Source organism: Mesoplodon bidens (assembly GCF_964165515.1).
Source record: "Mesoplodon bidens genome assembly, chromosome: 6".
Lineage (NCBI taxonomy): Eukaryota > Metazoa > Chordata > Mammalia > Artiodactyla > Ziphiidae > Mesoplodon > Mesoplodon bidens.
In genome coordinates, this window is record NC_138162.1 from 106,329,475 (window position 1) to 106,344,055 (window position 14,581).

Below are 14,581 nucleotides of genomic sequence, written 5' to 3' on the forward strand. Positions count from 1 at the left end.
AATTATGACACAACTTTCAAATTCATGAATTTGAAAATGTTCCCAATGTAAATATGTATATTTAAGTATATTAAATAAGTGTGATATATTAAATTAATACATATAATATATTAAATATATAATTTTATATTAATGCATTAAATTAAATGATTTCATATATTAAACCAACTATATTACAATATCTTATGTAAATATAATAAATAAAATACATAGCATAAATATGAATATATAAATACATAAAATATACTTGTGATAAATATAAATAATTTTCATATCCATGAATGTTGTTTGTATTATATATACATATATTATAATTATGTCCTATGTATATATGTATACTATATGTATATTTTATATGTATATATGTACTAGGAGCAGCACTCACAGATGTGGGAGTTATATGAAATATTGTATAATAATATAGATAATATTATATATGTTTCAATATATATGAATTATCGAGGCAGCATTCATGGATATGAAATTTATTCTATTCCATACAAATAATATTATAAATATATATAAAATAGCCACATTATGGGTATGAGTTATCTCAAATGTGTTTCTCTGTATTTGTCTCACTTTCTCTGGTAGGTTTCTTCTTTGGTTACTTGCCTCCCCGCTTACTTCCTGAACCAGCTCTTACCTAGCAGCCATGCTGAAACAGTGAGCTTTCAGACTGTCTCCACCGTATAATAATACAAGCTTTGAGTCTCCAAGGAGCCCAGCCCTAATTTGATTACCACTCACTGTGTGGCCAACAGCCACTGCACAGCTTTCATGATGCAAACCACAGCCTCTGGCATTGAACTCCTAAGATTTATGGCAAATGCTTTCATAACTTACCTTGAAAGCTTTGTAGCGATTATTATATTGGGAGAGTTTTATGTGTGTATCCTGCTAGTCTAAGAGGGAGTCATTTGAAAACAACTCAGACTGTCACAATCCCACTTTTCAGGAACATATTGCAGAATACTTCCCCCCTATTGTCAGGGTACAGGTCTGAACCCTGCAGAGAAAGCTGGCCTGTGTGTCGTGGGCAAGAGAACAAAACCACAGCAGAGAAGACTGGCCACCGTTGTCCCGCACCAGGCTGATGTGTAGTTATTGATAGCGCTTGTGCTTTCCATAGAATGGGGGCTGTGTTTGGCTCTTTGATCCCCCTGTACGAGCCTCAGCCTGATATGATCTTTAAAGTGGCTCTTGTTTGCTAGTGGCTGTGCCATTGCAACCCTAAACATAGTCCTTCATCACGTGGGGTTCTACGAACACCATCCCGAAGCCGCTGCGTACCTACCACTCTTGTACATTGAGTATTGTCACTAGATGTGGGCCTTCAAGGCATGTGATCCTGGCCCATTTCCTTACAGATGAGGAAACTGAGGCCCAGAGGGGAGACTCTAGCAGAGCTCACTTGGCAAGTAGAGCGAGAACTGGAGGCTGGGTCTTCCTGCCCCTTCCTCCGTTCATCTACCATTCCAGTCCCGCAGCCTCTCCCACCTTACGAAGTGCATCAAGCATTGCCCCTGGTTTTAGTTGTTAACATTTGACCGTTGGTTTTGTGTGTTCTTGGGGTTTATTTTTCCCCTCACTCCCCCAGGTCATTTCAAGATGAATTCGGTGTCTAAGATAGGCCTCCGGTGGGAAAATAAAGATGGAAAGTATCCTGTAGTTAGGTTCCTTTACTGTTTATATTTCCAAATGACGCGCATGAGACCCACCACTATCTGAGGCTGTGCTGCAGAGACTTCCTCTTTTTTCCTTACCAATCATTTCTGACTTTCCTAGAATTGCCATGGAAACCTATATCCGGCAGAGGCAGCTAATCATGTCACCCCTGATAACATCCCATGTGATTGGGGAGAATGAACCACTCACTTCAGTCTTGAATAAAGTGATAGCAGCCAAGGAAGTGAATCACAAAGGACAAGGTACACAGCCCTATGTACTGAGCTGGGAGGGGACGCTGGCAGGGGTGCAGGGGTGGCGCTCAGAGCGAGTCCTTGGACTCTGGCCCTTTCACTATCTTTCTCTGATATAAAACAGACCCTGCTGGGGACTGCCCACCTCAGTTTCCGTCTAAAGGCAGTTAAGGCTTAAGAGAGTTGGATCACAGCTGTATTTTGTAAGTTCTATAGAACAGATTCTCATCCCATGAGTCTTTCCTCACTTTTGTCTGACCTGTGATCCCCGTGTTGTTTCCACAGGTCAAGGCACAAAGAAAAAAGGTTTTTTTTTAAATTTTTTAAATTAATTTTTATTGGAGTATAGTTGCTTCACAACGTTGTGTTAGTTTCTGCTGTACAGCAAAGTGAATCAGTTATACGTATACATAGATCCCCTCTTTTTTTGGATTTCCTTCCCATTTAGGTCACCACAGAGCATTGAGTACAGTCCCTTGCGCTATACAGTAGGTTCTCATTAGTTAAGAAAAAGAGTTTTGAGGATAATTATGTTCCACTCTCTGAATATGTTTCTCCCAATACGTTTCCTAAAATTGAGAGGTAGGAGACCAAAGTAATGCAGATGAATATGTATTAATATAAACGAATGGGCTACCTAGCACAACAGTTTTAGTTGTTTTTAGTACCTCCATATATCATTTTGTTGACATAGTTTTAACTTAGAGGAGTTCTGCTTTTTTAACTGCATTAAAAACTGCATTTTTAACTCAAATAATAAGGGAAAATAGTTTAAAATCTAAAATTCAGATGGTGATGATTTGGGGATAATTTTGAAGACTGAGTCAACTTTTTTTTTTTTTTTACCACCCTGTAATTGTCTTCTGAAGTGGAAGCAATTAGGAAACATTTTCAGCATATTTAATTTGCCATGTGTTCATAGTTATCCTGAGTAGTAAATACATGTGAGAAATCATAGAATCTGAAAATAAATAACTAAATGTATTTCTGTTGTTTTGGAACTCCTAACCTAAGGATATAATTTGTTAGAGTGGAAAACCCTTACACTAAATAGATTGCTGTGTATGTACAATTTTTTTAACAAAACTGAAAAAAGAATACCATTTCTTCTCCTCCTTAGCAATACACTCTTCAAATGTTTTCATGCTCTTCGTAAATATTTTTTGTGGCAGCGTAATATTCCATTGCTTGGGGTTTTTTTTTTTTTTTTTTTGAGCATGGAATCCCTAGGTAAACACTTAAATGCTTTCTATTTTGCTGCCTTTATAAATTTAAATAACTGCTGACTTTTTTTTTTTTTTTTTTTTTTTTTTGTGGTACGCGGGCCTCTCACTGCTGTGGCCTCTCCCGTTGCGGAGCACAGGCTCCAGATGCGCAGGCTCAGCGGCCATGGCTCACGGGCCCAGCCGCCCCGCGGCATGTGGGATCTTCCCGGACCAGGGCACAAACCCACGCCCGCTGCATTGGCAGGCAGACTCTCAACCACTGCGCCACCAGGGAAGCCCTGCTGTGACTATATTTATACGTGAATCTTTTTCCATATTTAGGACTGCCACCCCAAGAAAATTCCCGGAAGTAGGATTTCTGGGCCAAATGATAGGAATGAGCTTAAACCCGGAGATGTACATATTGCCAGAATACTTCCCATAGGTTTCTTCCTGTGGGCACTAATTACCATATGCCCACTTTGCAAACTGATGTTTAAAAATCTTTACCTGTTTGAAAGGTGAAAAGTAGACCACCGTAGCATTTTTAAAAACTATGTGACAGTGAACTATCTGGCCTTCATATGTATTGATATTTAGGAGTTTTCTAAAGTTTTCCTTCCTTTCTAAAGTTTTTGTGAACTCTTTGTGTAATGAAGATAACAATTTGTCTTACTTAGGACACATACTTTTCAATTTCTGGTTTGCCAAATATTTATAAACTTTTTGTACTTCTTTGTGAATTGTATATTCATGTTCTGTTTATTTGTGAGGATCTGAATGTTCTTCTTCTAATGAGTATGAATTCCTAATTTCTTATAAGTATTTCACCATGCCTTTTATAGGCATATGTAGTATATGGTTTATGAAGTATACCTTTTACTTTTTATGAATATCAAAATTTCCATTTGTATAGATAATTCTTATGCTTTTGAGATTTCTTCATTTGTTTCTCTACTTAGAAAAATGGTTCGTACTCAGAGATTTGATAGTGATACATTTATTTTTTCCTTTAATTTCCTGTCTTTTTTCTGTTGACTTTTCTTTTATATTAGGAATTTATTTTAGTGAAAATGTGTTGTGAGAGGTTAGATTGATTCTAAGTAGCTAGAAAATTATCCCAGCACGTTTATAGAATTGTTCCATTTTTCATGATTTGTTCTGTCTCTTTTGCTATGTGTTTAATTGCTGTATATAATAGTACTTGATTTCATTGTTTCCATTGATTTATATATCTTTTCTACTGCTACTATCCCTCATTACTATAACTTTACAGTATTTTGATATCTGAGAGGGATTATCTTTGTTTTTTTTTTCCCCAAAGTAAACATCCATTCACATTTCTGTCAAATTCTCAAAGAAATCTTACTGTGATTTTGTTGGGAGTATCATTAAAATTCTACGTTAACTAGGGGAGAACTTACATCTTTATAATACTGTGTTTTTGTATCAATACCACACATATATTTTTCTCAGCGTTTGTGTGTGTTTATTATATGGATCATAACAAAGAGCTAAAAGTTTATCTTTTCTTTCTTTAAAGGACTTTGGGTGTCCTTGAAACTCCTGCCGGGGGACCTCACACAGGTTCAGAAAAACTTTTCACACTTGGTGGATAGATCCACAGCAATCGCCCGGAAAATGGGCTTTCCTGAAATAATCCTTCCAGGTAAACACTTTGCTTGGTTCACCTGTTCTGCATCCTCTAGGACTTTGTTCCATGCAGCCATCACTTCTAATGGGACTCTTGAGGCAACATGGATCCATAAGATTTCATTATTTGCATTCAGTGATGTCGAGACAGTGGGAGACAGAGACAGGGTTGCAGTGCCTTAGAAAACTACCCAGTGTGCAAGCCCAAGAGAACGCTTTTAAATGTACTCAGAAGTTTCTCTTTGCTTTCTCTTCCTTTATGTTCTGCACAAGCCCCTCTGAAATACTTCCTAGACTATCCATTAAGTAACGCTAAATAGCACAGGTTCTCTGTCCCGAGAATAATTTGCTTCTTCTGCACGTACCTCTTCTCATGATGACATCACCAGCACCGTGAGCTCCTTGCCCGGAAATTCCAGCGAGGTGCCCACTCAGCTCAGACTCAACTGGACCTTCTGCTCCAGTGTCTTAAGCTCCAACTATGTTCTCAGCTCTCCCCATACTTGTGGTGACAAGAATGTAAACGTTCTGCAGTTTCCTACTTTAGTTTCATCTTTTTTTGCCACCACGTGTTGGTAATCTGCATATGTGTTCTTGTGAATTCACTGATTTAACCCATTTACTTTCTTTTTTTTAAAAATAAATTTATTTTATTTATTCATTTTTGGCTGCGTTGGGTCTTCGTTGCTGCGCACGGGCTTTCTCTAGTTGCTGCCGGCGGGGGCTACTGTTCGTTGCGGTGCGCGGGCCTCTCATTGCGGTGGCTACACTTGCTGCAGAGCATGGGCTCTAGAGTGCAGGCTCAGTAGTTGTGGCGCACAGGCTTAGTTGCTCCACAGCATGTGGGATCTTCCAGGACCGGGGATCGAACCCGTGTCCCTTGCATTGGCAGGCGGATTTCTAACCACTGAGCTACCAGGGAAGCCCCCATTTACTTTCTTGATTGTTATAGTGGTAAAAGGAAATCATCCCCTCGAGGAACCTTATATATGTGTATTATATAAAATATATGTGTTATAACTATTAAAATATAAGTATGTTGTATATTTGATAGATAGGAAGAAAGAATTTATGACTAAACAATCTTTGGCATGTTAGGAACATTCTCGAAAACCAAGCTGTTTATCTACTGCATAAGAATTCAGGTTCTTTTAAACTAATACAAGATCTTGTTCCTCCTTTGGGAAATTAAGGAGCAGTAATAAGTTGATGCCTCACACATTTCTGTACATGGTGGGTATTAAAAGTATATTTGTGGGGCTTCCCTGGTGGCGCAGTGGTTGAGAGTCCGCCTGCCGATGCAGGGGACACGAGTTCGTGTCCTGGTCCGGGAAGATCCCACATGCCGCGGAGCAGCTGGGCCCGTGAGCCATGGCTGCTGAGCCTGCGCGTCCGGAGCCTGTGCTCCGCAACGGGAGAGGCCACAACAGTGAGAGGCCCACGTACAGCAAAAAAAAAAAAAAGTATATTTGTGGAATGAATGAATGAAAGAGTTCTAAAATTGAGATTATCATTTTCTTCTTTTCTTATGAAAAGTAGTTTTTCATCTGCTTATTTCATCCCTTCCAGGGCCATTTCACCCTAATACATATTCATCAACACTCTAGGAAAATGTTTTGTCTTCTTGTTGTTTATAAATTAAGTATTGATACTCCTCCTATAACTGAAGGCAGTTTTATTGCTACAGCAAGACCGAAATCTGAAAAACTAAAATAGAGAAGTTTATCTTTTGGACAAAGGGCATTTATCTTGGAAATCTGGCTTGGAAAGATTCTTTCTATTCAATAGTATTGGTTCATAAACTTCCAGGACTATAACAGACTTTAAACATCATCTCGGATGATGGTTCCCAAATATGCTAGTCTTTCGATCAGCCACTCAGGATCACCTGGAAAATATGAAGATACCGATTCCCAGATTTTTCCAGAGACTCTGATGCAGTTTGTATGACCAGGGCTCTGCGGGGGATTCTGGTAATCGGCCAGGTTTGAGGAATATAAGATCTGGGCTAACATCCCTCAGCTGGGCTCCTCTCATCATCATTTAAGCAGGCTGCAGATTCATCTTAAACTCCTCCCTCTCCTGCACTTTCTCCTATAGCTAAATTCTTGGAAGAGATTATATACTCTCTGTTTCCTCACCTGCCAGTCTCCCTCTATCCTGTCTGGGATGGCTGTCACTAGTCACCAAAGATTTACAGTGTCACCAAGTCCACTGGATATTTTTAGCGTAATGGTCGCCTCGGGCCATTATGTGCCCAGGTTGACCACTCCCTCCGTGAAATGTTCCCCCTCGCTGTCTGTGATCCCACACACTCCTCTTTTTCTCCATCCCCCTAAGACCTCTCCCAGGAATCCTTTGCCACCTGAGCATCTTCGACCTCACCTGTAAATGTTGGAGTTCCTCAGTCTTTGGTCCTTATGCCCTGTCTTAGTTTGCCTGAGCTACCCTAACAAAATACTATGGGCCGTGTGGCTTAAACGACGGAAGTTTGTTTTCCCACAGTTCCGGACGCCGGAAGTCCAAGATCAGTGTATCTGTAGGGTTGTTTCTTCTGAATCCTCTCTCCTTGGTTTGCAGGTGGCCCCCTTCTCACTGTGTCCTCACACCGTCACCCCTCAGTCTGTGTGTGTCTGTGTCCCAATCTTTTCTTATAAGGACACGAATCATATTGGATTAGGACCCGCCATATGACCTCATTTTACCTTATTCACCTCTTTAGCATATGAATTTGGGGGGAGGGGCGCAACTCAATCTGTAACAGGACCTCTTTCCTTCTCCCCTCTATTCTCTCCCTTGGTGATCTCATCCACTCATTTTGCTTCTGTGTGTTAGTTGCCTCCAAATCCAAATCTCTAGGCTCAAGACCCTTCCTTTAAACTCCACAACCATCCATCCAACTGCTTCCTGCCTCAGGACTTGAGTGGGTCCTCTTCCCATTGGATCAGTCTTCTCCTTGTTTATTTCTTACTCAAAATCCACATTTGGAACTTGTCATCCTGGGCATCTAGACCTGACTCTTCTGTTGTGTTTTATCTAAGAGAACAGCCCCTCATCCATCCAGCTGCACAAACACGAAGCCTGAAGATCACCCTTGACACTCCTTTCCTTTACATCTCACACAAAATTAATGGAGGAGACCTGCCAGTTTTCCCTTTCAAAGGCCGCTCAATGCCACCCCGTTCTCTCCATCCTGTTACCGCTACCCAACTTGTAGCTGCCGTCATCAATTCCCTGGACAAGTGCCCACGCTTCCTAACGGGTTTTCCTGTTTCTGCTCTTTCTACCTCATTCTCCACACTGTAGCATGAATGATCTTTTATAAATGCCTATCTGATTTCGTCCCACTCCCTCCTTGCTGAAAACATGACTTCTGTTTATATTTAGGATGAAGGTACAAATTCTCCACTTGGCCTGGAGGCCTCAGGGAGACTTGTCTTATGTCTGTCTCTAGCCTCATCTCACCACAGCTTTCCCCTCACTTGAAGACTTCCATCATGTATCTACTACCTCCGGGCCTTTGCACATGCTATTCTCTCTCCCTCTTCCTCCCACGCCTCCAATATCAGCTCAAAGGAGAGATTCCCACACCTTCCAAACAAGGTTGGGACTTAGTGTGATGCTTTCACCGAGCCTGGCCTTTCCCTTCTTTTGTAATGATGCATTTCATCAGGTGATTGTCTGAGAATGCTTCGCTTGCCCACCAGACTTACAGCTGCATGAGAGCAAGGCTGGTTCATGGCTTACTGTCGTTTCCCAAACACCTAGCACAGTGCTTGGTACAGAGTAGGTGCTCAGTCCGTTTTTTAAGTGAGTAAATCAATATTATTTCATTTTATTGTACCATAATTTATTCAACTGTTTCTGTGGTTGGAAATTGAGGATGATTCCAAGTTTTCACATTCACAAACAGTATCACAGTGAATATCCCTATGGATCAATCATTGCTCATGTTTTTTTATTGCAATATAGTTAATGTACAATCTTAGGTAAGTTTCACGTGTACAACAGTGATTCACAATTTTTACAGGTTATATTCCATTTATAGTTAATATAAAATATTGGCTATAGTCCCTGTGCTGTACAGTATATCCTTGTAGCTTATTTTATACATAGTTGTTTGTACCTCTTCCTCCCCTACCCCTGTCTTGCCCCTCCCCTCTTCCCTCTGCCCACTGGTAACCACTAGCTTTTCTCTATATCTGTGAGGCTGTGTCTTTTTTGTTATATTCACTAGTTTATTTCAATTTTTAGATTCTACATACAAGTGATATATAGTATTTGTCTCTCTCTGTCTGGCTTATTTCACCAATACCCTCCGAGTCCATCCATGTCGGTGCAAATGGCAAAATTTTATTCTGTTTTTTCTGGCTGAGTAGTATTCCATTGTGTGTGTGTGTGTGTGTGTATGTGTGTGTATGTATACACACCACATCTTCTTTATCCATTCATCTGCTGATAGACACTAAACTGTACTCCAAAGACACTGTGGTATATATAGAGAGGTAGCATGAGGTAAGCTACAGGGAACAATACACATAGAAACTTCTGCTGTATGAATAGTTTATTACCAAGTCAGAACATTTTATATTTTACTTATTATTTGCATCTTATTACATCCTGAAATTTAAAAATGGCTCCCCACAGCACCACTCACAGTCTGAGTTGTCGTGTTGCAGGAGATGTTCGGAATGATATTTACGTTACCCTGATCCATGGGGAGTTTGATAAAGGGAAAAAGAAGACACCGAAGAACGTGGAGGTGACCATGTCTGTGTATGATGAGGAGGGCGGGCTCTTGGAGGTACGTGGTGTCCCCAGCAGTCCTGCTGCCATCACATGCTCCTTTACAACCACAGGACTTGGGGCATGATGTTAATTGTTCTCCACTGTAGAGTACATTTGGTGTTTCACAAGGGAAAAATAGGAAGTCTGTTCAATTTGTGATTCGCAGTCACCAATTGTAGTAATAAATTCATGTAGACTCTTATTTTCATGATTTCTCCTGTGCTGAGAAAGACCTTAAGCCACCAGGGATTTCAGGTGTACACTTCCGATGCAGAGATTCTGTATCATTTTCAAGTTATTTAGCCACTTTCAAGACTGATAAGGTCCTCTGGTGCTGGCATGGAGTGGCATTCCTGCCCTGGTCATGTGGAGGGCACACGCCCTCCCCCTGGGTAAGCTAAGCCAGCGGAGATGTGCCTGTTAGAGCTGTTACACCAGAAAGGCTCTTGGTTCGAGGTCAACTACCACGCTCTTTAGTTTTAGGAATCAGGAAACTGCAGCCCAGAAAGGATAAGCTGTTTTCTCGGGGAAGCACAGGACTTAGTGGTGGCACTGGGAACAGACAGAGGTGTCCTGCCTTCCGGTCCACTGTTCCTCCAACAGAAGTGACTCCTCATTCTGACATCAAGGAGAAGGAGAGGCAGGGGGAGTCTTTCATCGTCCCAGCTGACATCTGGCTCCTCTTGTATGAGCCATAGTTACCTGCTTCGGAATGCACTCCATTTACTGAGTCCCTCATGGTGGGGGCACCGCTGAGTACACAACCCCTGCACTTTCCCACAGATACGATCATCTTCCAAGGAATCAGTTGACTAAGTTGTCTTCTGCATAGAGGGATAAGCAGAATGCTGTGGGCCATGGTATGGGAGTGATTTCTTTGTGCTGTAGAGAGAGTCCTTTTGCCCCAGGAGTTCAAGTACACATCTTCATGGCTCTGCTAACTAGCTTGGAAGTGCCCCCATGGAGGCCTGATGCTACTGAACTAAGTGGTTCATTTCTAGGAAGAGACACAACCCTAAGTTCTAGTGAACATGCCACACCTACACCAGGTCCTTAAAGCAGAGTATAGACAGGACCTCACACAGCAGTGTGTCTGCACACATGCTGGAGCTCCCGGTCACCCTCTCTAGGCCTCTTCCCTGAGATAGGAAAGAAGAAAGAAAGAAAGGACAGTGTATGGCTGGGATGGAAGAGAGAAGAAAAGTTCCAGCAAAGAGGAATGTTAAGCTTGTGCTGGGTGCCTTAGCTACTACCCATTGAGACACTTGGACCCTCAAAGTGCTAGAAACTCATTCTTTTTTTAAATTCTTTTTTTTATTGAAGTGTAGTTGATTTACAATGTTGTGTTAGTTTCAGGTGTACAACAAAGTGGTTCCGTTATCCATCCATCTATCTATCTATATTATTTTTCAGATTCTTCTCCCATATAACTCATTAAAAAATATTGAGTATAGTTCCCTGTGCTGTACAGTAGGTCCTTGTTGTGTATCTATTTTATATACAGTAGTGTGTATATGTCAATGCCAACTTCCTAATTATCCCTCCCCACTACCTTTCCCCTTTGGTAACCATAAGTTTGTTTTCTATGTCTGTGAGTCTGTTTCTGTTTTGTAAATAGGAATGTTTTGTTCATTTGTGTCATTTTCTTTAAGATTCCACATACAAATGATATCATATGATATTTGTCTTTCTCTGTCTGACTTACTTCACTTAGTATGGTAATCTCTAGGTCCATCCATGTTGCTACAAATGGCATTATTTCATTCTTTTTTTTATAGCTGAGTAGTGTTCCATTGTACATATATCTATATACACCATATTTTCTTGGAAACTCATTCTCACTCTACTGTTCACCCCCAGATGTAATCAGCTTATGTATGCCAGTGTAAGGCACGTGCTGGCCATGTGGAATACCCTTAGTGTTCTAGATATATTACTGCCCCCTCCTAATTTTTTCTTTCCATCCGAAGAAAGCAATTCATCCTGGTGCTGGATACGAAGGCATTTCCGAGTACAAATCAGTGGTCTATTACCAGGTCAAGCAGCCCTGTTGGTATGAGACTGTCAAGGTGAGAATGTGTCATCAGTAACCCCTATCATATATGAAACCTCGTTTAGATTCCTTTCTTCTTTTACCCACAAATCGCTCCTCCTTTATCCTGAAGTTTTAGATAGGTTGCCTGTGGTGTGCAATCAGAAATGAATTGATCATCGTAGCTCCGCAGAAGCTCGTTTCTCTTTCGTAAACTTCAGAAATCTTAAGTAACATTCTCGTTCGTAAACGTGTTGAAATTGGAAGAGAGAAACTTGATGTTGTAACGATGTAAGAGGCTGCCAAGATGGTCCAGAACCAATTGGAAATTTTCACACTCTGCAAGCAGTTTCCTAACATTTCTTTCCTTCTTGGCCTCTAACCAAGTTAGCTGGGCTTCTTTTCAATTTAAATATGTGTCTTACAGATCCCAAAGTGCTCTTGAGATCAGTCCACTCGTGTGAGCCTCACAGTAGCTCTGCGACAAACGGTCCGAGTTGCAGTAGCCCATTTTCTGATGACATAACTGACGCTCAGAGAAGTGAAGTGACCAAGTTCCTCTAGCTGCTCGTGTCAGAGCCTAAGCTGGATTCCACTTCTTCTGAGCCCCAGACTCCATCAACTCTTTCCTTTTTTGTTGTTCTGGTTTTTTACTGAAGTATAGTTGATTTACAATGTTGTGTTAATTTCTACTGTATAGCAAAGTGATTCAGTTATACATATCTATACATTTTTTATATTCTTTTCCATTATGGTTGACTTCAGGATATTGAATAGAGTTCCCTGTGCTATACAGTAGGACCTTGTTCTTTATCCACATTGGCTTTTTCTGATTGTCAAAGTTTTATGAGCTCTCCATAGAAAACTAAAAAAAACAAACAAAAAAAAGTTGTACTAATATCTTAATTCAGAAGTAACCATTTTCCACAATTTTATATACTTCATAGGTTTTGGATCATACCATTCATACAAATTTATATTGTGCCTTTTCAAACTCTCTTGAGACATTAAAAAGCCTTCAGAAGTATATTTTTAGATACTTGCATAATATTCCATTATATAATCATACCATAATTTATTTAACTACTTGCTACAAATTCTCTGCTCTGTACATTGCTCCATGCCTCTTTCCCCTGTCTCTTCTGTATATGTAAGCAGCAAAAAAAAAAAAAAAAAAAAAAAAAAAAGCTTCCTTGTCCCCAGTATTTTATCTTTTCCTTCTATTACAGGCCGTAACTATTAACATATCCATGTACACCTTGCAGTCTTGCACACAGACCTGAAAGTACTGGTCTTTTCCCCCTGAAGTATCTCCTGCTTCACACTTGAGAAAGCACTAGAAATTTGTAATATCTCCATTTTCAGAATCTATGATAAACAGCAAAGATGATCTTCTCTTGAGATTCTTTTGGTTTTGAAAAATAGCTAAATCTCCTTTGAATGAAACCCTACACCAAATCTAACTCTATAGGAATTACTCCTGTGATCAGATACTAAAATGTGCCTCATTTTATAAAATGAACTATGAGTGCAGGGGACTGTATTGATATTCCTTTTTATCGTGCAGGTATCCATTGCTATAGAAGAAGTTGCTCGCTGCCATATAAGATTTACCTTCCGACACCGGTCATCTCAGGAATGTGAGTATTAGGAGGTCTACGACATATTTCAATCAAAACAGTGTTTACTCTTTCTTGACGGTGCTTTTGTGGGTCTGTAGAATGAGATACTTGGCATCTTTATTCCAAGATCCAGTGAAGCTAAGGAAATCTTAAAATGAATTTTTCTAGGCTTCCAAGATCTGTGTTTATCATTGTGTATCAGAATTTCCCTGAAATGTGCTCTATGAATAGTAAGGTTCTACAATGCTAATAGATGCTGTCTGACAAAAAGTGTTTCCCAGTTGAATAGGGATAGAAAGTACTTGTATATTATGTCTCCCTCTTAGACATTCACCGTGTATGTTGCCACATTGCTGAGAAATCCTGAAGCAAGAAAACTGTTCAATCTGTTGTTTCCCCAATTTTTTTTTTCATGAAAGAACTGTTTCAAGTCTTAGATCACAGTTTATGAGTTGACTTTCCTAAGGTGTGAACAGAGGAGAATATTGATTATTTTCAGATTGATCATAACATTTCTGGAAGTGTTGTTCTCATTCAGCACTGCATAAAAATGCAGTCCTTCCTCCCAAACTGAATTTTCTGAATGCCATCTACCTACCAGACTGCAGGCCAGGCCCTGGGTAGATAACAGCAAATAGGACACAGTCACTGCTCTGCAAAGTCTCTGTGGTCTAGTTAGGAAGAGGAGCAAGAAAACAGGTGATGAAGTTCAGATGAACATGATACGTGTTACAGCAGCAAACATCAGGGAGTAAGCACAGCACCTAACCCTGCCTGGGGATTTCTGCATAAGGTTTCCTACATCCTAGCTGAGACTTGAAGGTGAGCAGAAGTTAGCCCAGTGAAGGGTGCTGGTGGAGAAATGTGTTTGAAAAGCAAAGTGAGCTTGGTAGGGCTAATGTGGGAGCCATCATGATATTAGATGGAACCATCTGAAATTGCCATTTTTGTAGGTCAGTATCACATAGTCAAGTATCAGCAAATAGTCAATTATCAGCAATTTCGTACAGTTCTCCGTCATACTAAGCTAGCATTGATCAAGCTCTTAGTTTGTACCAGACACTTTGTGAAGCTCTTATACACCATCTTGTTTAGTATCTACAGGAATCAATAAGACCCATACACATTTTAATCCACATTTATATATAAAGAAACTGAGGCACAGAGATGTTAGGTATGTGCCCAAGGTCACAGGGCTAGTAAGTTTCTGGATTGACATGTCAGTGGTCTGATTCCAGACAGGCTAGAGCCAGATCATGAAAGATGAAGGTTCTTTTGAAGTCTGTTATGGAGGAGCCATTAAAGCATGCTGTATGGGTGGTGTTGGTGATCGTGATTTCGTATATATTTATAACAGCT

General features: G+C 40.3%; 1 protein-coding gene across 1 annotated transcript in view; it reads left to right on the forward strand.

Annotated features, from left to right (window-relative positions):
* Positions 1-14,581, forward strand: part of DOCK5 (dedicator of cytokinesis 5) — a 212,825-nt gene that overhangs the window by 113,974 nt on the left and 84,270 nt on the right. Inside the window, exons 12-16 of the mRNA XM_081236247.1 lie at positions 1,789-1,931; positions 4,671-4,796; positions 9,460-9,584; positions 11,539-11,637; positions 13,168-13,240. Of these exons, the coding sequence (XP_081092373.1) occupies positions 1,789-1,931; positions 4,671-4,796; positions 9,460-9,584; positions 11,539-11,637; positions 13,168-13,240 (566 nt within the window). The remainder of the gene's footprint in view (positions 1-1,788; positions 1,932-4,670; positions 4,797-9,459; positions 9,585-11,538; positions 11,638-13,167; positions 13,241-14,581) is intronic.